This window comes from Bombina bombina, chromosome 8 (assembly GCF_027579735.1).
Source record: "Bombina bombina isolate aBomBom1 chromosome 8, aBomBom1.pri, whole genome shotgun sequence".
NCBI classification, from domain to species: domain Eukaryota; kingdom Metazoa; phylum Chordata; class Amphibia; order Anura; family Bombinatoridae; genus Bombina; species Bombina bombina.
In genome coordinates this window covers 345,507,556-345,533,110 of record NC_069506.1, presented here as the reverse complement: position 1 = coordinate 345,533,110, position 25,555 = coordinate 345,507,556, and the positions used below count along the sequence as shown (strand labels likewise).

Here is a 25,555-nt window from a genome sequence, read left to right as displayed (position 1 = left end):
TGCCTTCTGTTTAAGTTCCTGCCTTGTCCCTCCCTTCATCCGTGTCCTAAAGCTTTGGTATTGGTATCCCACAAGTAATGGATGAACCCGTGGACTGGATACACCTTACAAGAGAAAACAAAATTTATGCTTACCTGATAAATTTCTTTCTCTTGTGGTGTATGTATCCAGTCCGCGGCCCGCCCTGTCACTTTAAGTCAGGTGTTTTTATTTTTTAAAACTACAGTCACCACTTCACCCTATAGTTTCTCCTTTTTCTTACTTGCCTTCGGTCGAATGACTGGAGGTGGGGGTTAGGGGAGGAGCTATATAGACAGCTCTGCTGTGGGTGTCCTCTTTGCAACATATCCCACAACATATCCCACAAGTAATATCCCACAAGTAATGGATGAACCCGTGGACTGGATACACCACAAGAGAAAGAAATTTATCTGGTAAGCATAAATTTTGTTTTAGTATATGAATTGTGCCTAAATTGATTTTTTTAGTGTTGCAATACCAATTGATTTATAGTACAGTATCCTTTTATGTTGGCGTACCTATTCACTCTCCCTTGTGTTTGGTTGAGTTAGTTTTTTCATAGAAATGAAGTAATTAAAAAAGGTGCATTGCTCACAAAAACATCTAACATTCAGAAGTCACACCTTTGCATACCGGGAAAGACTTAGGTGGCAGGGTTGAAAAAATCCCTGTGAGACAGTCAATGCACTGCTGCTTTGCAGCGCTGCTTTATATTTGACTCTTCTCTTCAAACAACACTTTGCTCTGAACGCACTGTGTTAAGGAAACCTTACACAATACAGCCAGAGCAAAGCTCTTTTTGAAGAGAACGGTCTAATGTGGAGCAGTGCTACAAAGTGAAAGTGCTAACAGTTCCTGCATGTGTCCCATTCTTTCTGCAGACATGCTGCATTTTCTATGATGACATCTCAGGTCACAGCATGTTCTGCCTTCAGGAAGATAATTATTTTGGTCTAAAACGTACATGAAATCTATTACACTATTATATTTTTCCCAAAACTTCTTGATGACCTCTGCTTTGCATTCTGTCATTGCAATAAAAATTGAATGAGGCAAAATTTAACATTTGGAATTTTGCAGTTTACAGTAGGGAAATTAATAAATGGTGTTCCTGATGGTTTATTTGGTTATTTCTATTTTTAGTGCTTTCTTTGGTTATTACCATATTTCATTCAGAAGGATATGTGAACGGTGACCTAGAGATTTTGGTTTTAAGGATGCTTGTTTCTTCTCTACAGACTTGTTCAGACCCTCTGCAGATCAGCGAATTAGACATAGATTTGGGGGAACTGATGGGACGTACAGGTTACAGCAGTGGGGATGGATCACGTCCGAACAGTGACATAGCAGATGTGAGTATCAGCAGCATGTGACATTGCTACAGACACTTCTGTTAGAAAAATAAAGTAAAAAAAAACACATGGGGATTTCCTTGGGAATGGGTTGTTTGTTATCTTAGCAATTAAAAAAATGTGGTATGTTTAGAGACCACTAGTAGACAAGTCCCCCTCTCAAAGAAGATATTCATTTTGTGTGTATAGTCAGGAGAACAGCAAAACCTTGCAAGACAAGAAGTGCTTTTATGTATGTACTGCACGGTGGAGCCTCTCTAATCTATATTATAACCCCCAAAAGCCTGTATGGGCCCCTATTTCACACTTGGCTAACCATGACAATCTAGTAAGGTGATTACAGTAACAGCACATTTTCTGTATTATTTACTAAAATCTAAGAAAAAATTGTGTACATTGTCTTAGTTATTGCCGCAGCTCTCTGAAATGCTATGAATTATAAATGTACTAATGGTATATTGTGTAAATCTGCTGGGCCTGCTGAAAAAAATATATATATATAATTTCTTCTAAAGATATGGTGAGTCCACGGGTTCATCTTAATTACTTTTGGGAATACCACTAATCGCCAGCAGGAGGAGCCAAAGAGCACCACAGTAAAAACGGTTAAAGGGACACTGAACCCAAATTTTTTCTTTTGTGATTCAGATATAGCATGCAATTTTAAGCAACTTTTTAATTTACTCCTATTATCAATTTTTATTCGTTCTCTTGCTATCTTTATTTGAAAAAGAAGGCATCTAAGCTTTTTTTTTTATTCAGAACTCTGGAGAGCACTTTTTTATTGGTGGATGAATTTATCCACCAATCAGCAGGGACAACCCAGGTTGATTACCAAAAATGGGCCGGCATCTGAACTTACATTCTTGCATTTCAAATAAAGATACCAAGAGAATGAAGAAAATTTGATAATTGGAGTAAATTAGAAAGTTGCTTAAAATTTCATGCTCTATCTGAATCACGAAAGAAAAAAATTTGGGTTCAGTGTCCCTTTAAGTATCACTTCCCTACCCATAAACCCCAGTCATTCTCTTTGTCTCTCGTGCATGGAAGAGGATGTTTAGTGTGTAATTAAAATAGTTATTTCTGGGGGGGCGTGTCCAAGCCGCAGACATGGAGGGACGCACTTTAAGGAAGCTCCTCAACTAATTTGATAATCTGCTACCTATCTCTTCCATTATGCCCCATCTAGTTTCATAATCTATGATATTAATTTGGAAGAAGTTATGGAGCTAACTAAACTTAATATCATCATGTCCCTACAAAGCAGAAAACTAACTCTGGCCTGTCTGAGAAAGCTGCGGCCTAACACCATTGGCTCATCATATCCCCCTGGTTAGCCCACTGATTGTGTAAAGCTGTTCCACTTTGTTGCACTGCTTAATCCTACCCCAAACTCTCTACTTAAATATGGCAGAGGACTTCTACTTACAGATCCGATCCCTATTCAAAGACCTGGAACTACAGATGCTTCAAAACGTTAACGATCTCAGCTACGCAATAAGAGCGCCATGGAACGAAGGAGACCTATGCCTATTAAACAGAACCAGAGTGAGGGATATCGAGACGCAGCATGAGGAGCCCGGATCTGCTGTGCTACCCCCCTTCCCTAAGCCTCCAGACGACATGGAGTCCGGACAGATGCCAGAGGAGCAGGGGCTCACTTTATCTTTGGGAGATCTTGAATGAATACAGAGCAGAGCCGGACCGCACATCCCTTGTCAAGCTATCAGTTACCCCAACTCCGGTAAGACCGCAGAGACACAGGCAGTCACAGCATCTGTCACGGACTCACCGGCTCCCTGTTTGGGGAGGGGTTCTAACAGAAGAGCGCAATATTCTGAAACGCAGAGCAGACACAGAAGTTTCCTACTTCACACCAATAACATGGATATGCAGATCGCTGCAGAATATGAGTCTCACCTCCTTTAGCCATATGCCGCGTTAGACCTTTGATGGAGGGAACATGCTTGACTTATCTTGGCCCACCCATAACCGACCACTGAACCATCTACATTTCACACTCTGACTTACCCAGATACAAAAGAGAGGTGTTGGGTAATTTGATGACATTACGGGCTATACTATACGGGGCACCTGGTTACCTACTAGTTAAGGATGGTTGTCATTCATAAACATCTATAAGCTAACTATTTACTGTTATATACAGGGAGTGCAGAATTATTAGGCAAGTTGTATTTTTGAGGATTAATTTTATTATTGAACAACAACCATGTTCTCAATGAACCAAAAAAACTCATTAATATCAAAGCTGAATATTTTTGGAAGTAGTTTTTAGTTTGTTTTTAGTTTTAGCTATTTTAGGGGGATATCTGTGTGTGCAGGTGACTATTACTGTGCATAATTATTAGGCAACTTAACAAAAAACAAATATATACCCATTTCAAGTATTTATTTTTACCAGTGAAACCAATATAACATCTCAACATTCACAAATATACATTTCTGACATTCAAAAACAAAACAAAAACAAATCAGTGACCAATATAGCCACCTTTCTTTGCAAGGACACTCAAAAGCCTGCCATCCATGGATTCTGTCAGTGTTTTGATCTGTTCACCATCAACATTGCGTGCAGCAGCAACCACAGCCTCCCAGACACTGTTCAGACAGGTGTACTGTTTTCCCTCATTGTAAATCTCACATTTGATGATGGACCACAGGTTCTCAATGGGGTTCAGATCAGGTGAACAAGGAGGCCATGTCATTAGATTTTCTTCTTTTATACCCTTTCTTGCCAGCCACGCTGTGGAGTACTTGGACGCGTGTGATGGAGCATTGTCCTGCATGAAAATCATGTTTTTCTTGAAGGATGCAGACTTCTTCCTGTACCACTGCTTGAAGGTGTCTTCCAGAAACTGGCAGTAGGACTGGGAGTTGAGCTTGACTCCATCCTCAACCCGAAAAGGCCCCACAAGCTCATCTTTGATGATACCAGCCCAAACCAGTACTCCACCTCCACCTTGCTGGCGTCTGAGTCGGACTGGAGCTCTCTGCCCTTTACCAATCCAGCCACGGGCCCATCCATCTGGCCCATCAAGACTCACTCTCATTTCATCAGCCCATAAAACCTTAGAAAAATCAGTCTTGAGATATTTCTTGGCCGAGTCTTGACATTTCAGCTTGTGTGTCTTGTTCAGTGGTGGTCGTCTTTCAGCCTTTCTTACCTTGGCCATGTCTCTGAGTATTGCACACCTTGTGCTTTTGGGCACTCCAGTGATGTTGCAGCTCTGAAATATGGCCAAACTGGTGGCAAGTGGCATCTTGGCAGCTGCACGCTTGACTTTTCTCAGTTCATGGGCAGTTATTTTGCGCCTTGGTTTTTCCACACGCTTCTTGCGACCCTGTTGACTATTTTGAATGAAACGCTTGATTGTTCGATGATCACGCTTCAGAAGCTTTGCAATTTTAAGAGTGCTGCATCCCTCTGCAAGATATCTCACTATTTTTGACTTTTCTGAGCCTGTCAAGTCCTTCTTTTGACCCATTTTGCCAAAGGAAAGGAAGTTGCCTAATAATTATGCACACCTGATATAGGGTGTTGATGTCATTAGACCACACCCCTTCTCATTACAGAGATGCACATCACCTAATATGCTTAATTGGTAGTAGGCTTTCGAGCCTATACAGCTTGGAGTAAGACTACATGCATAAAGAGGATGATATGGTCAAAATACTAATTTGCCTAATAATTCTGCACTCCCTGTACATAACGTTGAGATATTTGTTCCTCACTACATATCTTCATGCTCATATGTTTCATACGTTAAATGGCCTTATAAATGGCTACTCTTTGTTTGCTACTTGTACGTTTTATTGTTGAGCATTATGATAGCTAGAGATATAAATGAAACTATTCTTACTGTGATGTTAAGGCTAAATACCAAAAGAAATCCATGTTTTAGAGGTTGTCAAGTTTCTTAATGTTCTACTTATAGGCTTACACTGACTCTTACAGCTCATCTTCTGCATAGTCCATGCTGTTTGAACTGGTTGTCCTATTTATAGGTTCTCCTCACGTTGCCCTCCTTACTCACATTTCTTTAACACTCTCTAATATTAGTATTGCAGGCTTCCAAGTTATTATTAACATGATACCACCTCTCATAATTGAACAGGTTTCAATTGGAATCATATTACACTAAAATCAGACATCACAAATAGGGAGGTGTGTGTATATATATATATATATATATATATATATATATATATATATATATATATATATATATAGTGGAGTATACTCTCTACAACCTCAATATGTTGGAGGTCACAGTAGGTATAAGGATGTGAGTTACTAGTGATAGTTGCAGCATTGAGCTATTTTACCCTGGTATTATGTGCAGAGAAATACCCCTGGGTCAGCGGCCGAGACAGCAGGGGATGTTCACCTGTACTTTTACTACCAAACACACACACAACCTGGCTGTGACACTAGTATATTGAGATCTCATTACTGACATCTGAATATTATAGAGGTCTTAGCTGCCACTCACATACCAAGGTCCACACAAATCAGCGGGTGGTATCCTTTGGATACTGACATGTGATCAGTGACATCTATCCCCTATCAGTCTCACTGTTTATATTACAGGTAATGCTCTTCAACACTCACCCCCCCAAACTCCCGTCAATAGGACAGAGATTGTTTAAATTGGGAGCATCACAATATTAGTATCCATATACTCACGGTTGAACAGTAGCATCTTGTATCTATGCTCATCTATCATGTTCACCAATATACTCTTTTAGGGCACTCCTATTTTGAATTAAGTTACATTACTCAATTATTATTATACTATATTTGTTGTTCATCCCCCTCTCCCTACATACTCTAGGACCCAAGAGAGGCCACATCAAATCCTAATTCCCCTGGTTTTTTAACTGTAGTCTAATTGAGTCCAAGAGTGATCTCCTATGTAGCAGGGGGATTTTTTTTTTCCTGGCTACAAAGACTTACCTAATTTATTTCATGTCACCGCTTTCCGGAATACCTCTCATGCAGACCTCCACTCAATGGATTAATATGCATGATGACGCATAATTTGATGTTTTTTAATAATCCTACCTGGCCTGTTCCAAATAACCATCCCTATACCAGGCGATCATTTGAGCCTAACCCTAGTTACGGTACATGATATCAATTCTGTTATCTCCCAGACATGGTGGATAGCAGAAGATGATTCTGGATGTCCTCTATAATACCGAGGCTGCTTGTGGTGGATTACTTGAGTAAGAATTAGTCTTCCCTTTATTTGCTTTAGGGCGAACCATAAAGAGACCTGTTTACTAAAGAGCCACATAATAATGATTTCTCTATTTTACTTCACTTTTTGGACACACTCCCCCCCTCCTCTTTTTACCGTCTAATATTAGAATCAGCTCCTGCCTGCTGATTACCCCCCAACTATCTATTTCCTATTACATACTATATGTTACCAATATCAAAAATGAGATGTCTTTACACTAAGTCCTTTCACTTGGCCAATGGTGGAGTTATGAGATAACTAATAGATATATCCCACATAATCCAATCATTAAAAGGGTTTCTTATTGTACCTTAACACACATTTATGGATTGCATTATAGGAGGTCAGACCTCTCTGGCACTTGTTTGACAATTTTTGTTTTTCTTTCACCTTGTTTTGTTACCATCTTCTTTAAAGGAATGTCTATTGACTTATACGTTCTGAGAAATTATTTGTGTTTCCTCATCGCTGTCAATGTATGGTATAAGCAACTATTTCTCATACCCGCCATTATATATTATGCATGATCTCTGTTTAAGTGAATGGATGAAATTCATATATTATGTACTTGCAACAAATCTCAATAAAACAATGTTTAAAAAAAAAATAATAATAAAAACAAAAAGGTTATTTCTGTGAAGATGGATTACTTTAAGCAAGTTTACAGGGTATAGCTATATTCCACGTTAGTCTTTGCGGTCGAGCTGTGGTTGCTTTAAAGCAGTGGGGAACTTGCAAAAAGGAACTTGCTATGTTTCCGCACATTTGCTGCCCTAACCTCAGATACAAAGTTAGTTACTTTATCTGCAATTTGACCAGGTCTCTGTGAGGAAGAGGGGTCCTCTCATACCTAGGGACTGTCTTCATGTTGGACAGCTGACCAGGTAAGTGCTGGTCTTCCAGGTGGGAGAAGGGGCACTTGAGAAACTTTCTGCCTTGATATGTATATTGGGACAATATTAGCTCCCCCCTAATGTAAAGGTTTTGCTAAGACATGTCTGCAGACACAGTGCTATAACTGAGGGCTCATTTTTTTGGTGGGTGCTGCATATTGGGTATTTTGCATAACTATGCGTTTATTTCTCTTCACACTATGGCGAAGTGTACATTCAGTTTGGCCACACCCCCCTCCCCAGTTGTTCTGCGGGAGGTTTTTGCGCCTCCCTGACGTCTGCTTATGTAATCGGGCCTTTTCTCTCTGCTCACTACGGAGGCGGTTTCTTTTTATGCGGCTGTGTTTGGTGAGGGAGTGCATACAAAGAGAAGCCAGAGGATCCCGTTGCACGTGGTGGTAAGGGTGCCTCAGTATACTGAGGTGTGGAGGGAGGTTTAGTCGGAGCAACAAGCCTCATCTGTCGACATAGAGTGCTTTATTGTTAGCATTAGCAGTGCTTATTTCTCCCCTTTAGGCGAGTAAAGTAGTTTTCTGCCCAATACAATTTTGTTACTGCCTTATCTTTAGAGGTTGACGCTAACCGCACACGGTAACGGCCAAGGGGATAATAACCAGGTATGTCTGACATGGATCAGGAGTCCGCTCAATTCAATCCTTGTTTATTGTGTTTATATGCACAAATTGCTTCACCCATGCAATTCTGTTCCTCCTGGGTTAAACAAACATTACAGGGTAAAGATAATTTTGTTAATGTGGAGCCTAATGTCTCTCAGGAGGATGCTGTCCAGGTGTTACCAGGGCCATTCCTATTTCGTCCCAAGCCTCTATGGCGTCTAAAACTGTGTCCTGCATTTCCTCACTAACTCCCAGTGGAGCATTTTTAAAGGATGAGATTGTTGCACAGGTATCCCCAGCAGTATCTGCAGCTTTAGCCGAGTTTCCCTAGATTTACAGGAAAGCACAAGAGGAAGTCTAAGAATTCAGATAATAAGGTATCTGTCCCTGGCACTGAGCCTCAGGCTGCTCTAAGATCTGAGGATTAGGAGGACTCTTCTTCTGATGGTGAAGCATCTTCCTTCAGATTTAAGCTTGAACACCTTAGATTACTGTTAAAGGAGGTCTTAGCTACCTTGGATGATTCAGACACTCAGGCGGTAGTTATGCCTAAGAAGTCTAGTAAGCTTAATAGTTTTTTTGACGTCCCTTCCTCTTCTGAGGTTTTCCCAGTACCAATAGGGCTAAGGAAATCATAGCCCAAGAGTGGGAGAAGCCAGAAGTGGGTTTTACACCGTCACCGGTGTTTAGAAAAATGTTTGCGGTAGAGTCATCTATCAAGTCTTGGTCTTCGGTACCCAAGGTAGAAAGAGCCATTTCTACCTTGGCCAAGAGAACTACTATACCTATTGAGGATAGTTGCTCTTTCAAAGATCCCATGGATAAAAAGATGGAGGCTTATCTGAAAAATATTTATGTACATCTTAGTCTCCAATGGCAGCCAGTAGTCTGTATTGCCACAGTGACTAGTGCAGCTTCATTTTGGTTTGAGGCCTTGTCGGACTCTCTCCAGGAAGAGACGCCTTTAGACGAGATTCAGGACAGGATCAGAGCTCTAAACTTAGCCAATTCCTAAATTGCAGACGCTGTCCTTCACGTCCTTAGACTGGAAGCTAAGTCTTCCAGTTTTGCAGTTTTAGCCAGAAGGGCCTTATGGTTGAAGTCTTGGTCAGCCAATGTTTTGTCTAAGGTAAAGCTTATTTGGCCCGGGTTTGGCGGAAATCATTTCTGACATTACAGGTGGAAAAGAGTCCTTTCTGCCTCAGGATGAGAGGAACAAACCAAAGGGAAGTCAGTGTAATTTTTGTTCCTTTCAGAATTTTAGAGGAAAGCCGTCCTCGCCCAAACAGGACAATAACAGTACTCTAAGTCTGCATGAAGGGGTCGCCCCTGATCCATGCTTGGATCAGGTACGGAGCAGACTCAGTTCGCTCAAGTCTGGATAAGAGACATTCCAGATCCTTGGGCTGTGGAAATTGTTTCTCAGGGCTACAGGTTGGAGTTCAAAAATATTCCTCCCAGGGGCAGGTTTCACCTTTCCAGATTATCTGCAGACCGGATAAAGAGAGAGGCGTTCTTAAAGTGCGTCCAAGATCTATTTTCCCTGCGAGTGATTGTCCCTGTCCCAAAGCAGGAACAGGGTCTGAGGTTTTACTCAAACCTCTTTGTGGTTCCCAAAAAAGAGGAGACTTTCCGTCCAATTCTAGACTTAAAATGTCTTAACAAATTCCTCAGGGTCTTATCCTTCAAGATGGATACCATTCGTATGATTCTCCCATTTACCCAAGAAGGTCAGTTCATCACGACCATAGATCTAAAGGATGTATACTTGCATGTTCCCATTCACAGGGATCATCACAAGTTCCTGAGGTTTGCCTTTCTAGACCAACACTTTCAGTTTGTGGCCTTACCATTCAGCCTTGAATTGGCTCCCAGGATATTCTCAAAGGTCCTAGGAGCCCTCCTAGTGGTGGTCTGGTCCAGGGGGATTGCAGTGGCTCCCTACCTGGATGACATTCTGATTCAGGCCCCATCCTTTCCGCAAGCAGCATCTCACACGGAGATCATATAGATTCGGTTCTGATGAAGATCTTTCTGACAGAGACCAGAACAGCAAAGCTACTTTCGTTGTCAATCCCTGCAGGAGACGGCCCGCCCTTCAGTCTCCCAATGTATGGAAGTAATTGGTCTGATGGTGGCCGCCATGGACATCATCCCATTTGCTCGATTTCACCCGAGAGCCCTGCAGTTGTGCATGCTCAATCAGTGGAACAGAGATTATGTGGATCTATCCCCAAAGTTAACTCTAGATCAGAAGACAAAGGATACTCTTCTGTGGTGGCTCTCTCTGGAACACCTGTCTCAGGGCACCTGTTTTCGAAAGCCTTCATGGGTGATAGCGACCACGGACGCCAGCCTCGTGGGCTGGGGAGCAGTCTGCAGTTCCCTTAAGGCGCAGAATCTTTGGTCTCAAGAGGAGTCCAAACTACCGATCAACATCTTAGAGTTGAGAGCAATTTACAATGCGCTGTTGTCTTGGCCTCAGTTGGCCTTGAGCCAGTTCATCATATTTCAAGCGGACAACATAACTTCAGTGGCTTACATCAACCACCAGGGGGGAACTCAGAGTTCTCTAGCTATGAGGGAGGTGACTCAGATCATTCAGTGGGCGGAAAATCACTGTTGTTGCCTTTCTGCCATCCACATTCCGGACGTGGACAATTGGAAAGTGAAATTCCTAAGCAGGCAGACTTTCCATCCAGGGGGATGGGAACTTCAAATATATTAATGAGCTTTAAAAAAACACTTTATTAACAAATATGCAAATAGACAGGACATAAACCAGGACTCTGAGGGGTATCAGAGATGGGTATTTTCACTTCCACTTCTAAATAAAATACTCCAAATCAGATGTCATAACAAACACTTTAAAAACATTAGGCCATGTGGCCAGGAGGGAAATAGTGGTCAATAACTCTATAGGGATACATATGAAACGGCAAATCACTGCACTAGCATGCTTATATCTAAATCGCATCAGGATTTCAGACACTATGTGCTCAAAGGCAACCTCCTGCCTGCGTACTGCTTTGATTCAACAAAGTCAGCCGATTCCTAACTTGTTCCCTATATGTGATCACATAAACATAGCACATTCAGCATACACATACCCACTTATAGCTACTCTTTAAACCTTATAGGTTCTCAAGATCTCTCCTCTAACAGCGGTAATAAATGCCTATAAATGTCCTACTACCTAATATAGTCATAAATGCCATGGCTATAAGCGAGCATGCTACAATCACAGATGCTCATCAATATTCCTCCCTTAGGGGCTATTACTTATCAAAGGATCTTAATCCTGCTTAAGTTATGAGTTTACTCGGTGTAGACAATATAGACAGTGTGGAAACAGTGTTGCTATCGAGCGTAGTGGAAATATATACAATGTATACTGTTACTATGTGGCAAATTGCGGTATGTTCAAACTGCAATAAATCTTCAGTTATCCACACCACAAAACAGATCCCCCCTGGCCACGCTCACCGACACATTTCTGTCACTAATACGTGACTTCGTCAGGGCCGACCCAGCATAGATTTCCAATATTTATACCAGTCCATTGTCATGGTAACCGGATCGAGTTTGCGGAAGTGTTAACCGCACGACAATCTTATTGGCAGTTATTACTGCCCACATGAGTAGGTCAAATATTTTCATTGTGCCATCAATTTGACGATCGTATCTAAACATTAAATGCGATGCTTATGCATTTGAAAAACAGATACTTGTGTGCATCCCTGATTGTATTCAATTATGTCAAATTCGTTTATTTCGAGCATTTATTTTCAAGTAGGTAATAACGATCGTAATATCCTACAGAGCTTATACAGTGAATATGAATGGCATTAACCTGCCAAAGGGACAATTTTCTTATAGCATTAACAAATATATTCATATAAGTGGGCTATAATTATGCTAGAGAGTATATAAAGGAAACAGTAGCTGGATATGGATGGGAGGGCGGACAGCGCCTAAGACTAAATACCGGCTACACTATTAGGAAGACCCCCTATTAGGGTTAATAGCAGTGGAGGATAAATAGGAGCTCCTAGGGCTTAGGTATAAACAGGAATCACACTATGATTAAAAATACATTACTTTATACCCCCCTTTTTTTTCCTTTATAGAATATAACATCCAGCCGGTTAACAGATAACATAAGTTTTTGCCAATAATTTTTTGCCAACATCCAAAATGGTAGCGCGTCCGCCGGAAGTACAATAAACCGGAAGTCTGCCACAGCTACCGAAAATGATGCAACCGGAAGTATCTGGCAAACAGATATCCGGTTTAGCGGGGAAATGACGCGGTAAGCGTTTGGCAGCAATTTTTACCGCCGGAATTCGAAATTTGCCGCAATTTGATTTAGAAACTGCCCAAACATGGGGTATATAAGATTAGTCATATCATAGCCTCATTATATCTTGAGAAAGGCTCCGCTGCAGGGCCGAAACGCGTAGAGATTTGTGAGGCTTCATCAGTACCAGGACTTTTGGCTTTTGGGGTAAGTTTGATTACCATTAGACTTTATCCTATAGGCCCTTTATGTGAGGATTTTTTCTGTTTTTGTTTTCAGGTCCATGTTGTAAAGACTAGGATTCTGGATCAGGACAGCCTCTAAGGATATTGTTTTTATTCCCTTCCAACAGTATCCCAAAGTTTGGATTATTTCCAATTGGACTTATCACTTGGACATTTTATAGAATCTGTATTTTTTAATATTTGTATATTTTATATTTCATATTTTGTATTTTTTAATAACTTATTGACATATCTGTAAGCTTTTGCTAGCAACATTGCAATTCATTTAGCTTATATTAGTAACGAGAATATTGTTACCATATTGTTTTTTGATTCGTTGTCTGGGCCATTATTATAGCATATTATATGAGATTCTTTTCCTAATAGGAGTCTGTATTATGGTTGATTGTAGAATTGATTAGAATCATTATTACTATTGTGACACAATTTTTCACATAACTTTTTTAAGCACATATACATATTTATAATTCACCTTTTTGACAAACCGGTTTTGTCTTTTATTTTTTCATTTTTTCACCTTTTGATTTTTTGATTTTTCGATTTTTTGATTATTTGAATATCTTTGAATTTTTCTACCCCTTTTTTGTTTGGTACAATATTTTTTGATCACAGTTTTCCACATTAGCATTTTGATCACCGATTTTTCACTATCTTGTCACAATTATATGTACTATATGTTGTGTAACTAAGCTGTTAATTTATTATTGTGATCAAACACAGTATTGTTTTAATTTCTTATTGTGATTAAGCACAGCACCTGTTTTAATTTCTATATCTGTTACAACCAGAAGAGAAACTGATCCAATTAAGCTAAGATCCTCTAACAAGGGTCCAAATAACTTGTTCCAATCAATGGTCGTATTCATTTTAATATTTTAATATTTTTGTTTATATTAAGATGGTATAATAAATTAATGTATTTTTAATCATAGTGTGATTCCTATTTATACCTAAGCCCTAGGCGCTCCTATTTATCCTCCACTGCTATATAAAGGAAACACCTTTGTCATACATATTAAACATGTTTTTAATTTTGGTTTAGGAAGATCAATCCCATATATCTAACGGGGATTAGGAGACTAAATAGAGAGGGGTAGCAATAGCGTTGTTAGCGGATATTTGCAAAATGCATTCTCTTAAAAGAAAAATCACCTGGATTTTGGTAGTCATCTCAATGCATATATCATTTATATATCTATTAATTACTACCTTGATACCTCCCGTAGTTTTATAATTTCGCTCATATTCTCATCCCTCCCCAAATCGTACACGTTAGGTTACTTAACTGGTTATGTTAAAACGCCATATATTGTATAGAGAGTCGGTCTATCCCTCAAAAAGCCATGTCCCTTACACAGGTTATTTTACAGTTAAAGGAAACTTTTATAAGAGATGGCCAAATTCAGGCCTTTGGGTGCAGCTGATTGTAACTCGTGAATCCATCCACACTCTTATTGCAAGAGCATTTCTGTGATGTCACCCCTTCTCCCTTTAAGTTTCAGTTGCTCAATGGCAAAGAAAAGAATGTCATATGTTTGTCCTCGGTGTACTGTATTCATATGTTGGTCTATAAGTACATTGCGGTTCCATTTGATGTCACCTATATGTTCTAGTACTCTAGTGCGTAACTCCCTAGAGTTTTCACCCACCTAGATACAAGGACATTTGCACATAGCAACATAAATCACTCTTTGTGATCTGCAGTTCAGAAAATCTGAGATTTCGTATTTTTTAGTTGTGTTTGGGTGTGTGAAGATTTTGGTGGGGGACCTTTTGTTTCTTTCAACCAGGTCCTTGGTTGTACTTGTGTATAATGAGAATGGGAACTTCACCCGGAGGTGTTCTCCAGGTTGATCTCCAAATGGGGTTTCTGGAGTTGGATCTGATGACATCTCAACAAAATGCCAAGCTTCCGGAGTACGTTTCCAGATCGAGGGATCCTCAGGCCTGCCTAATAGATGCGTTGGCAGTCCCTTGGAACTTCAGTATGGCCTATCTGTTTCCCCCGTTTGCTCTTCTTCCTCGGGTGATCGATCGCATAAGACAGGACAGGGCATCAGTGATCCTAATTGCCCCGGCTTGGCCTCGAAGGATTTGGTATGAGGACCTAGTGGAGATGTCGTCTCTACCCCTGTGGAGGTTACCTCTGAGGAAGGCCCACCTTCTTCAGGGGCCCTTTCTCCACCCAAATCCTGTTTCTCTGAAGCTAACTGCTTGGAGATTGAACGCTTGATTCTGTCTAAGCGTGGTTTCTCCGAATCAGTAATTGAGAATATGATTCAGGCTTCTAAGCCTGTTACTAGGAAGATTTACCATAAGGTATGGAGGAAATATCTTTATTGGTGTGAATCCAAGGGCTACTCTTGGAGTAGGGTTAGAATTCCAAGAATTTTGTCTTTTCTCAAGGAGGGTCTGGAGAAAAGGTTGTCTGTTAGCTCCTTGAAGGGTCATATTTCGGCCTTATCTGTGCTATTGCATAAGCATTTGGCAGACATGCCAGATGTTCAATCTTTTTGTCAGGCTTTGGTCAGAATCAGGCCTGTGTTTAAAGCTGTTGCTCCACCTTGGAGCCTTAATCTTTTTCTTAAGGTTTTGCAGCGGCGTCCGTTTGAGCCAATGCATTCTGTTGATATTAAGTTACTATCTTGGAAGGTTTTGTTTCTGTTGGCGATTTCTTCTGCGTGTAGGGTGTCCGAACTCTCCGCCTTGCAGTTTGATTCTCCTTATCTTATTTTTCATGCGGATAAGGCTGTTCTTCGCACTAAGTTAGGATTCCTTCCCAAAGTTGTTTCTACTAAGAATATTAATCAGGAGATTGTTGTTCCTTCACTGTGTCCGAAGCCTCCAGACTAAAAAGAAAAAGAAAAGGTCTGGGAGGCATTTTGCTCGAAGAGGCTGTGTTGGGATTTGAAACTGTGGCTCTGTGCTTACTACACTGTTTGCTCGTGTGTTGAGCCACAGCCAGTTCTAGCAGTTGTGAATTTCAAATGCAATAGCATGCAACTTGTGTATTTGTCTAATTGTATTTTCACCTGTGCAAACAGGTGCACTTAATTTTGAATATACTCAGAGACAATCTTGTACAAAACCTCCCTATTTAAGGCCGACTGTTAGACTGCACATTGTCTTCATATTGTTTCTGTTTTGTCACAAGCCAGAACCTGTTTCCTGTACTTCAGTATATATTTGGAGGAAGACTTCACATTTGCACCTGTTTACACGTTGGTTTCCTGCCTTGTGCAAATCCTGTACTTCAGTTATTACCAGGAGAAAGACTTTACCTTTAACCCCTTAATGACCGCAGCATTTTTCCATTTTCTGTCCGTTTGGGACCAAGGCTATTTTTACATTTCTGCAGTGTTTGTGTTTAGCTGTAATTCTCCTCTTACTCATTTACTGTACCCACACATATTATATACCGTTTTTCTCGCCATTAAGTGGACTTTCTAAAGATACCATTATTTTCATCATATCTTATAATTAACTATAAAAAAAATTATATAATATGAGGAAAAAATGGAAAAAACCCACTTTTTCTAACTTTGACCCCCAAAATCTGTTACACATCTACAACCACCAAAAAACACCCATGCTAAATAGTTTCTAAATTTTGTCCTGAGTTAAGAAATACCCAATGTTTACATCGTCTATGCTTTTTTTGCAAGTTATAGGGCCATAAGTACAAGTAGCACTTTGCTATTTCCAAACCCCTTTTTTTTCAAAATTAGCGCTAGTTACATTGGAACACTAATATCTTTCAGGAATCCCTGAATATCCCTTGACATGTATATATTTTTTTTTAGAAGACACCCCAAAGTATTGATCTAGGCCCATTTTGGTATATTTCATGCCACCATTTCACTGCCAAATGCAATCAAATAAAAAAAATTGTTCACTTTTTCACAATTTTGTTCACAAACTTTAGGTTTCTCACTGAAATTATTTACAAACAACTTGTGCAATTATGGCATAAATGGTTGTAAATTCTTCTCTGGGATCCCCTTTGTTCAGAAATAGCAGACATGTATGGCTTTTGTTGTTGCTTTTTGGTAATTAGAAGGGCGCTAAATGCCACTGCGCACCACACGTGTATTATGCCCCGCAGTGAAGGGGTTAATTAGGGAGCATGTAGGGAGCTTCTAGGGTTAATTTTAGCTTTAGTGTAGTCTAGTAGACAACCCAAAGTATTGATCTAGGCCCATTTTGGTATATTTCATGCCACCATTTCACCGCCAGATGCGATCAAATTAAAAAAAAACGTTACATTTTTCACAATTTTAGGTTTCTCACTGAAATCATTTACAAACAGCTTGTGCAATTATGGCACAAATGGTTGTAAATGCTTCTCTGGGATCCCCTTTGTTCAGAAATAGCAGACCTATATGGCTTTGGCGTTGCTTTTTGTTAATTAGAAGGCCACTAAATGCCGATGCGCATCACACGTGTATTATGGCTAGCAGTGAAGGGGTTAATTATGTAGCTTGTAGGGAGCTTGCAGGGTTAATTTTAGCTTTAGTGTAGAGCTCAGCCTCCCACCTGAAACATCAGACCCCCTGATCCCTCCCAAACAGCTTTCTTCCCTCCCCCACCTCACAATTGTCCCCGCCATCTTAAGTACTGGCAGAAACTCTGCCAGTACTAAAATAAAAGGTATATTTGTGGGTTTTTTTAGGTTTTTTTTTTTAGCATATTTACATATGCTGCTTTGTAGTATCCCCCTTAGCCCCCAACCTCACTGATCCCACACCAAACAGCTCTCTAACCCTCCCCCTCTGCCTTAGCGGGCGCCATCTTGGGTACTGGCAGCTGTTTGCCAGTACCCAGTTTAGTAAAAAAAGAAATCTTTTTTTTTTTTAAAAATCCCCTTTTTTGTAGTGTAGCTGTCCCCCCCCCAACCTCCCACCAGTTGCAGATCACTTAAACATTATTCTTTTTCTTTTTTCTTATTTATTATAGCTATTTCAGATTTTTTTTTCTGTAGTGCAGCGGTTCCCTCCCGCTCCCGCCCCGTGCACGCGCCCGCCCGCCGCCCCCCGTGCACGCGCGCGCTCACATGCGCGCCCCCGTCGCTCCCGCCCCCGATCCCGCCCCCCTGCACATTACACGGCGCATCGATGGCCGCCCACCCGCCTCCCAAGTCCGCTCCCACCCACCAACGATACCGGCCATCGATGTCCGGTGCAGAGAGGGCCACAGAGTGGCTCTCTCTGCACCGGATGGCCATTTAAGGTTATTGCAGGATGCCTCCATATCGAGGCATCACTGCAATAACCGGAAAGCAGCTGGAAGCGAGCAGGATCGCTTCCAGCTGCTTTCCACACCGAGGACGTGCAGGGTACGTCCTCAGGCGTTAACTGCCTTTTTTTTGAGGACGTACCCTGCACGTCCTCGGTCGTTAAGGGGTTAAACCTGCTACCCATTTTACAAGTGTGACTCCTACCTTGTACAATTCCTGTACTTCAGTTATTACCAGGAGAAAGACTTTATCTTTAAACCTGCTACCCGTTTTACAAGTGTGACTCCTACTTTGTGCAATTCCTGTACTTCAGTTATTACCAGGAGAAAGACTTTACCTTTAAACCTGCTCCAACCGTTTTACAAGTGTGACTCCTACCTTGTGCAAATCCTGTACTTCAGTTATTACCAGGAGAACGACTTTTATCTTTAAACCTGCTACCTGTTTACAAGGTTGTTTCCTGCTTGTGCATTCCTGCACTTCAGTTATTACCAGGAGAAAGACTTTCCTTTTGAATCTGCATCTCTGCTTACCTGTTTGTTTCTTTCCACTCCTGGCGTATGTGGACATAACATACCTGAATAGTACATATTTAAAATACCCTGCAAGCATATGCTCATTTGAATTATTCTGTTATTTAAATAAATCTGTTATCTTTTCAATCTATATGGCTTCTACTAATCTTCATTTAAACAACTGTTCCTGACAATGAGGCTCTCACAAAATATTCTGAGACAAAACATGTCTGTTACATAATTTGGACGTGGCCCATGCTCTTAAGTTCTATTTGGAGACGACTAAGGACTTTCGCAATTTTTCTGCTCTCTTTGTTTGTTTTTCTGGGAAGAATAGAGGTAAGAAAGCTTCTGTTTCTACTCTTGCTTTTTGGTTGCGAAGTGTGATTCGCCTGGCGTATGAGTCTGCTGGAAGGCAGCCTCCAGAGAGAATTAAGGCTCATTCCACAAGGGCCATAGCCTGTTCTTGGGCTTTCAAAAATGAAGTTTCTATGGAGCAAATTTGCAAGGCTGCAACTTGGTCTTCTTTACATACTTTTAAAAAGGTTACAGATTTTATATTTTTGCCTCGGCTGAGGCAGTTTTTGGGAGAAAGGTTCTTCAAGCGATGGTGCCTTCTGTTTAGGCATGCTGGTTCTTATCCCTCCCTTTTCATCTGTGTCCTCTAGCTTGGGTATTGGTTCCCAACAGTAATTAAGATGAACCCGTGAACTCACCATATCTTTAGAAGAAAACAAAATTTATGCTTACCTGATAAATTTATTCAAGATATGGTGAGTCCACAGACCCACCCTTTTTTTTTTTTTTTTTTTTTTTTTTTTTTTTTTATCTTTTAAGCATTTTTGACTAAACCTCAGACACCTCTGCACCTTGTGTTGCTTTCCTTTCGGTCGAATGACTGGGGTTTATGGGTAGGGAAGTGATACTTAACAGTATTTAAGATGAACCTGTGGACTCACCATATCTTGAAGAAATGCATTTATCAAGTAAGCATACATTTTGTTTTCTGTGGGTCACTTACTGAAATCTAACGTACAATAGGGTTTGCATCTAGGTAGCAAAAAACCTCAAAATTGGTTCAGCACTGGGGTGAAAAAAGGCTTAGCAGTGAAGGAGTTAAGTGTGTGCTCTATCTAAATCATAAACTTTTAATATTGACTTGAGTGGTCCTCTAAATATACTATAGACAAACACACACTAGGGCTGTTTTGTAGATTATCCCCTTACTATATTTTGACTTGATGGCATTTCAAAGATAACATATTTAGTCATCTTTTAGAATGGATATTGATATTTTGACCTGCCTGTGTGATTGTTATTTCTGTCTTTCTCCCCAGAGCCCTCGCAGTGGCCAGCGAGAGAAGAGCTTTTTGGAAGAGAGTCCAGAGAAAAGTGAACTCCAAGACACAGTATGGACTATGGTTTAATACCATGAATAGCAATTGAAAGTGTGATAAGTCAAAGTGCAATATATGCAAATCCTAGTTTTTACCTTAGATATACTGTTGTAGCAGCCACTGATATGGCCTTTTTTGTGCCACCATTAATGCTTTGTATGTCTTTGCTAGAGATGTTCACTCAGATAAGGGACTATATTTATTTTAGCAAATTTTAGAAAGAATACCAAAAGAGACAAACTATGCATTGTACTTCACATGAGCACAATTTAATAATTGATTTAACCTCTACTCATACCAGTAGCTGCCTTGTATTGCTGTGCATTAATATAAGATCTCCACTGATTTTCTGTCACATACATGATTATTCATAGAAATATGCCAGAAAATTACTGTGGCAATTAAAAGTACTAAAAACAATCTATTTATTTCAGACACATAGTATTTAGCTTGTAGAAGTAATGGGTTTACATTAAAGGCACAGGATGGAACATTGTGGCTAACAGGTCTTTCGTTGGGCAAGTCTGTTCTTGACTCTTATAGAGTTTATACTTTATTTTCTAGGATTCTCAGTCCAGCATGGGGAGTCCATCCACTCGCATTGGACAGACTATTATTGGAGCTGAGGATGACGATTTTGGCACTGAATCAGAGCAGGTATAAAATCATTTGGACTTGATTGGAAAAACAGAGGTTTATGTTAAAGGGACACTGCACTGTACAGTTGATTTTCTTTCATTAGATGGTGAGAGTCCACGAGTCATCACATGTGGGGAATATTCCCCTACTAGAAGATGGCAAAAGACACCCAAAACACCAGAGCTTTAAATCCTTCCCACTATCCTTGGTCATTTTCTTTTGCCTCCTTGATGAGGAGTGAGGTGAAAGTGAAGTACAAGATCTACTCATCTTTTAAAGGTCATCCACTAACCGATCTGAGGCCTAGTTCCTCCTCGCAGTAACCTGACGTTCAGAGGGGTAGACAAGTAGTTCTCAGCTAGGCAGGGGAAACATATGGGAAGTGTTGCATGTGGACACTTCCTCTAATCTTCTGTATTGTATATGCTGTTACTAGCTTAGATCCTTGGCATTGTACTCGCAGTGCCTAGGATGGGTTTGTCTACTGGAAGCAGGCTGAGTTAAGCACAGTGGATGGAGGTGCTGAGAGGTAAGTACTTGCACCTTCATAGACCACCGGGCTGGTTATTAGTATACACACTTTCAAATGCTTCACATAATCTGGTGACATTTATTCACCATATACCGTATACTAGCAGTTTATAGTACTTTTTTAGTGGGGTTGGCTTAGCGAGCTTAGAAGTTGCTTTTGAGTTGCACACAGTATGTTTCCCTTCAGCTGCTCTAAATTTCCACTTGTTAGTCAGGTTCTTGGCTTTAGAGATCGCTGTTAGCGCAGATTTGCTAGAGATGAACAGCTTTAGTGCACCTTTTCTGTGTTTTAGTCCTTTCTCCTGTGTTGCTGTAACATTCTCAGCGTTTTGGGGCGGCTCTCAGAACTGGTGGAGGTAGTGAAGCGTTCCGATCATCGAGTTTGGCTTCAAATTGGGTTACATATTTTATTTAACCCTTTAGTGCTGTTGATTACTATGTAAGCCTTTTACTGTTTTCTTTCATGTAATTAGCAAGAGTCCATGAGCTAGTGACGTATGGGATATACATTCCTACCAGGAGGGGCAAAGTTTCCCAAACCTCAAAATGCCTATAAATACACCCCTCACCACACCCACAATTCAGTTTTACAAACTTTGCCTCCCATGGAGGTGGGGAAGTAAGTTTGTGCTAGATTCTACGTTGATATGCGCTTCGCAGCAGGCTGAAGCCCGGTTTTCATCTCAGAGTGCAGTGAATGTCAGAGGGATGTGAAGAGAGTATTGCCTATTTGAATACAATGGTCTTCCTCTAGGGGATCTATTTCATAGGTTCTCTGTTATCGTTCGTAGAGATTTCTTCTCCTACCTCCCTTTTCAGATCGACAATATACTCTTATATATACCATTACCTCTACTGATTCTCGTTTCAGTACTGGTTTGGCTATCTACTATATGTAGATGAGTGTCTTAGGGTAAGTAAGTCTTATTTTATTTATGACACTCTAAGCTATGGTTGGGCACTTTATATGTAAAGTTCTAAATATATGTCTTTAAACTTATATTTGCCATGATTCAGGATAATCAGTATTCCTTCATTCAGACTGTCAGTTTCATTATTTTGGGATAATGCATATGAATAAATATTTTTTTCTTACCTTAAAAATTTTCAATTTACTTTTTTCCCTGCGGGCTGTTAGGCTCGCGGGGGCAGAAAATACTTCAATTTATTGCGTCATTTTTGGCGCAAACTTTTTTGGCGCAAAATTTTGTCATTTCCGGCGCCATAGTTGACGCCGGAAGTTTGTTCGTGGTTGCGTCACTTTTTGACGCATGTGTGTTAGATGTTTTTTTTGCGCCAAAAAATGTGGGCGTCGTTTTCGGCGCCAGAGGATGTGGAGTCATATATGGCGCCAAAAAATATGGGCGTTGTACTTGGTGCAAATAATGTGGGCGTCATACTTGGCGCCAAAAAAATGTGGGCGTCATACTTGTTTCCACTTGTTTCCACTTTTTTTCACATTATTTAAGTCTCACTTTTTTGTTGCCTCTGGTTGCTAGAGGCTTGTTTATTTTGCATTTTTTCCCATTCCTGAAACTGTCATTTAAGGAATTTGATAATTTTGCTTTATATGTTGTTTTTTCTATTACATATTGCAAGATGTCACAACCTGACCCTGGATCAGAATCTAGTTCTGGAAAGACGCTGCCTGATGTTGGTTCTACCAAAGCTAAGTGCATTTGTTGTAAACTTTTGGTAACTGTTCCTCCGGCTGTAGTTTGTGTTAGTTGTCATGATAAACTTTCTAACGCAGATAGTGTCTCCATTAGTAATAATCCTTTACCTGTTGTTTTTCCTTCAACATCTAATGTTCAGGATGTCCCTGTTAATGTAAAAGAATTTGTTTCTAATTCTATTAGGAAGGCTCTGTCTGTTATTCCTCCTTCCAGTAAACGTAAAAGGTCTTTGAAAACTTCTCATATTTCAGATGAATTTTTAAGTGACCGCCATCATTCTGACTTATCTGTTTCTGTTGAGGATCTATCTGGTTCAGAAGATTCTGCCTCAGATATTGACACTGATAAATCTTCATATTTATCTAAGATGGAGTTTATTCGTTCTTTACTTAAAGAAGTGTTGATTGCATTAGATATGGAGGGGTCTAGTCCTCTTGATACTAAATCTACTAAGCGTTTAAATTCGTTTTTTAAACCTCATGTAGTTATTCCAGAAGTTTTTCCAGTTCCTGATGCTATTTCAGAAGTAATTTCTAGGGAATGGAATAGTCTGGGTACTTCATTTACTCCTTCTCCAAGGTTTAAGAAATTGTACCCTGTGCCATCTGATAGATTAGAGTTTTGGGATAAAATCCCTAAAGTTGATGGGGCTATCTCTACTCTTGCTAAACGTACTACTATTCCTACGGCGGATAGTACTTCCTTTAAGGATCCTTTAGATAGGAAGATTGAATCCTTTCTATGGAGAGCTTATTTATTTTCAGGTAATCTTCTTAGACCTGCTATTTCTTTGGCTGATGTTGCTGCAGCTTCCACTTTCTGGTTGGAGGCTTTAGCGCAACAAGTGTCAGACCATAATGCTTATAGCATTGTTAAACTTCTTCAACATGCTAATAACTTTGTTTGTGATGCCATTTTTTATATCATTAGAATTGATGTCAGGTATATGTCTTTAGCTATTTTAGCTAGAAGAGCTTTATGGCTTAAATCTTGGAATGCAGATATGACTTCTAAGTCAACATTGCTTTCTCTTTCTTTCCAAGGTAATACATTATTTGGTTCACAGTTGGATTCTATAATTTCAACTGTTACTGGGGGGGAAAGGAACCTTTTTGCCTCAGGACAATAAATCTAAAGGTAAATATAGGGCTGCTAATCGTTTTCGATCCTTTCATCAGAATAAGGAACAGAAGCCTGACCCTTCCCCTAAAGGAACGGTTTCCGTTTGGAAACCTTCTCCAGTCTGGAATTAATCCAAGCCTTTTAGAAAGTCAAAACCAGCTCCCAAATCCGCATGAAGGTGCGGCCCTCATTCCAGCACAGCTGGTAGGGGGCAGGTTACGATTTTTCAACGATATTTGGATTAATTCGATTCACAGTCTTTGGATTCAGAACATTGTTTCACAAGGATACAGAATAGGTTTCAAGGTAAGGCCGCCTGTGAGAAGATTTTTTCTCTCACGCATTCCAGTAAACCCAGTGAAGGCTCAGGCGTTTCTGAAATGTGTTTCAGACCTAGAGTTGGCTGGGGTAATTGTGCCAGTTCCAGTTCTGGAACGGGGTCTGGGGTTTTACTCAAATCTATTCATTGTACCAAAGAAGGATAATTCCTTCAGACCAGTTCTGGATCTAAAAATATTGAATCGTTATGTAAGGATACCGACATTCAAAATGGTGACTATAAGGACTATTCTGCCTTTTGTTCAGCAAGGGCATTATATGTCTACAATAGACTTACAGGATGCATATCTTCATATTCCAATTCATCCAGATCACTATCAGTTCCTGAGATTCTCTTTTCTAGACAAGCATTACCAGTTTGTTGCTCTTCCGTTTGGCTTAGCAACAGCTCCAAGGATCTTTTCAAAGGTTCTCGGTGCCCTTCTCTCTGTAATCAGATAACAGGGTATTGCGATATTTCCTTATTTGGACGATATCTTGGTACTTGCTCAGTCTTTACATTCTGCAGAATCTCATACGAATCAACTTGTGTTGTTTCTTCAAAGACATGGTTGGAGGATCAATTTACCAAAGAGTTCCTTGATTCCTCAGACAAAGGTTACCTTTTTGGGTTTTCAAATAGATGCAGTGTCCATGACTTTGTCTCTAACAGAAAAGAGACGTCTGAAGTTGGTTTCAGCTTGTCGAAACCTTCAGTCTCAATCGTTCCCTTCGGTAGCTTTGTGCATGGAAATTCTAGGTCTCATGACTGCTGCATCACACGCGATCCCTTTTGCTCGTTTTCACATGAGACCTCTCCAGCTTTGTATGCTTAACCAGTGGTGCAGGGATTATACAAAGATATCACAATTAATATCCTTAAATCCCAATGTTCGATCTTCTCTGACTTGGTGGTTGAATCATCATCGTCTAATTCATGGGGCCTCTTTTGTTCGTCCAACCTGGACTGTGATCTCAACAGATGCAAGCCTTTCAGGTTGGGGAGCTGTATGGGGATCTCTGACAGCGCAGGGGGTTTGGGAATTTCAGGAGGCGAAATTACCAATGAACATTTTGGAACTCCGTGCGATTTTCAGAGCTCTTCAGTTCTGGCCTCTTCTGAAGAGAGAATCGTTTATTTGTTTTCAGACAATGTCACAACCGTGGCGTATGTCAATCATCAAGGTGGGACTCACAGTCCTCAGGCTATGAAAGAATTATCTCGGATACTTGTATGGGCGGAATCCAGCTCCTGTCTAATTTCTGCGGTTCACATCCCAGGTTCAGTCTTTTTGTCAGGCTTTAACCAGAAATAAGCCTGTGTTTAGACCAATTGCTCCACCTTGGAGTTTGAATTTAGTTCTTAATGTTCTTCAAGGGGTTCCGTTTGAACCTATGCATTCCATAGATATTAAACTGTTGT

At 40.4% G+C, this 25,555-nt stretch overlaps 1 protein-coding gene across 3 annotated transcripts in view; it reads left to right on the top strand.

Moving 5' to 3' along the window:
• The window catches only part of ARHGEF12 (Rho guanine nucleotide exchange factor 12), a 1,204,049-nt gene that overhangs the window by 601,899 nt on the left and 576,595 nt on the right, over positions 1 to 25,555 (top strand). For all 3 annotated transcript variants that reach the window (XM_053691590.1, XM_053691589.1, XM_053691591.1), the window contains 3 exons: positions 1,260 to 1,373; positions 19,787 to 19,858; positions 20,411 to 20,503. In XM_053691590.1, the coding sequence (XP_053547565.1) occupies positions 1,260 to 1,373; positions 19,787 to 19,858; positions 20,411 to 20,503 (279 nt within the window). The remainder of the gene's footprint in view (positions 1 to 1,259; positions 1,374 to 19,786; positions 19,859 to 20,410; positions 20,504 to 25,555) is intronic.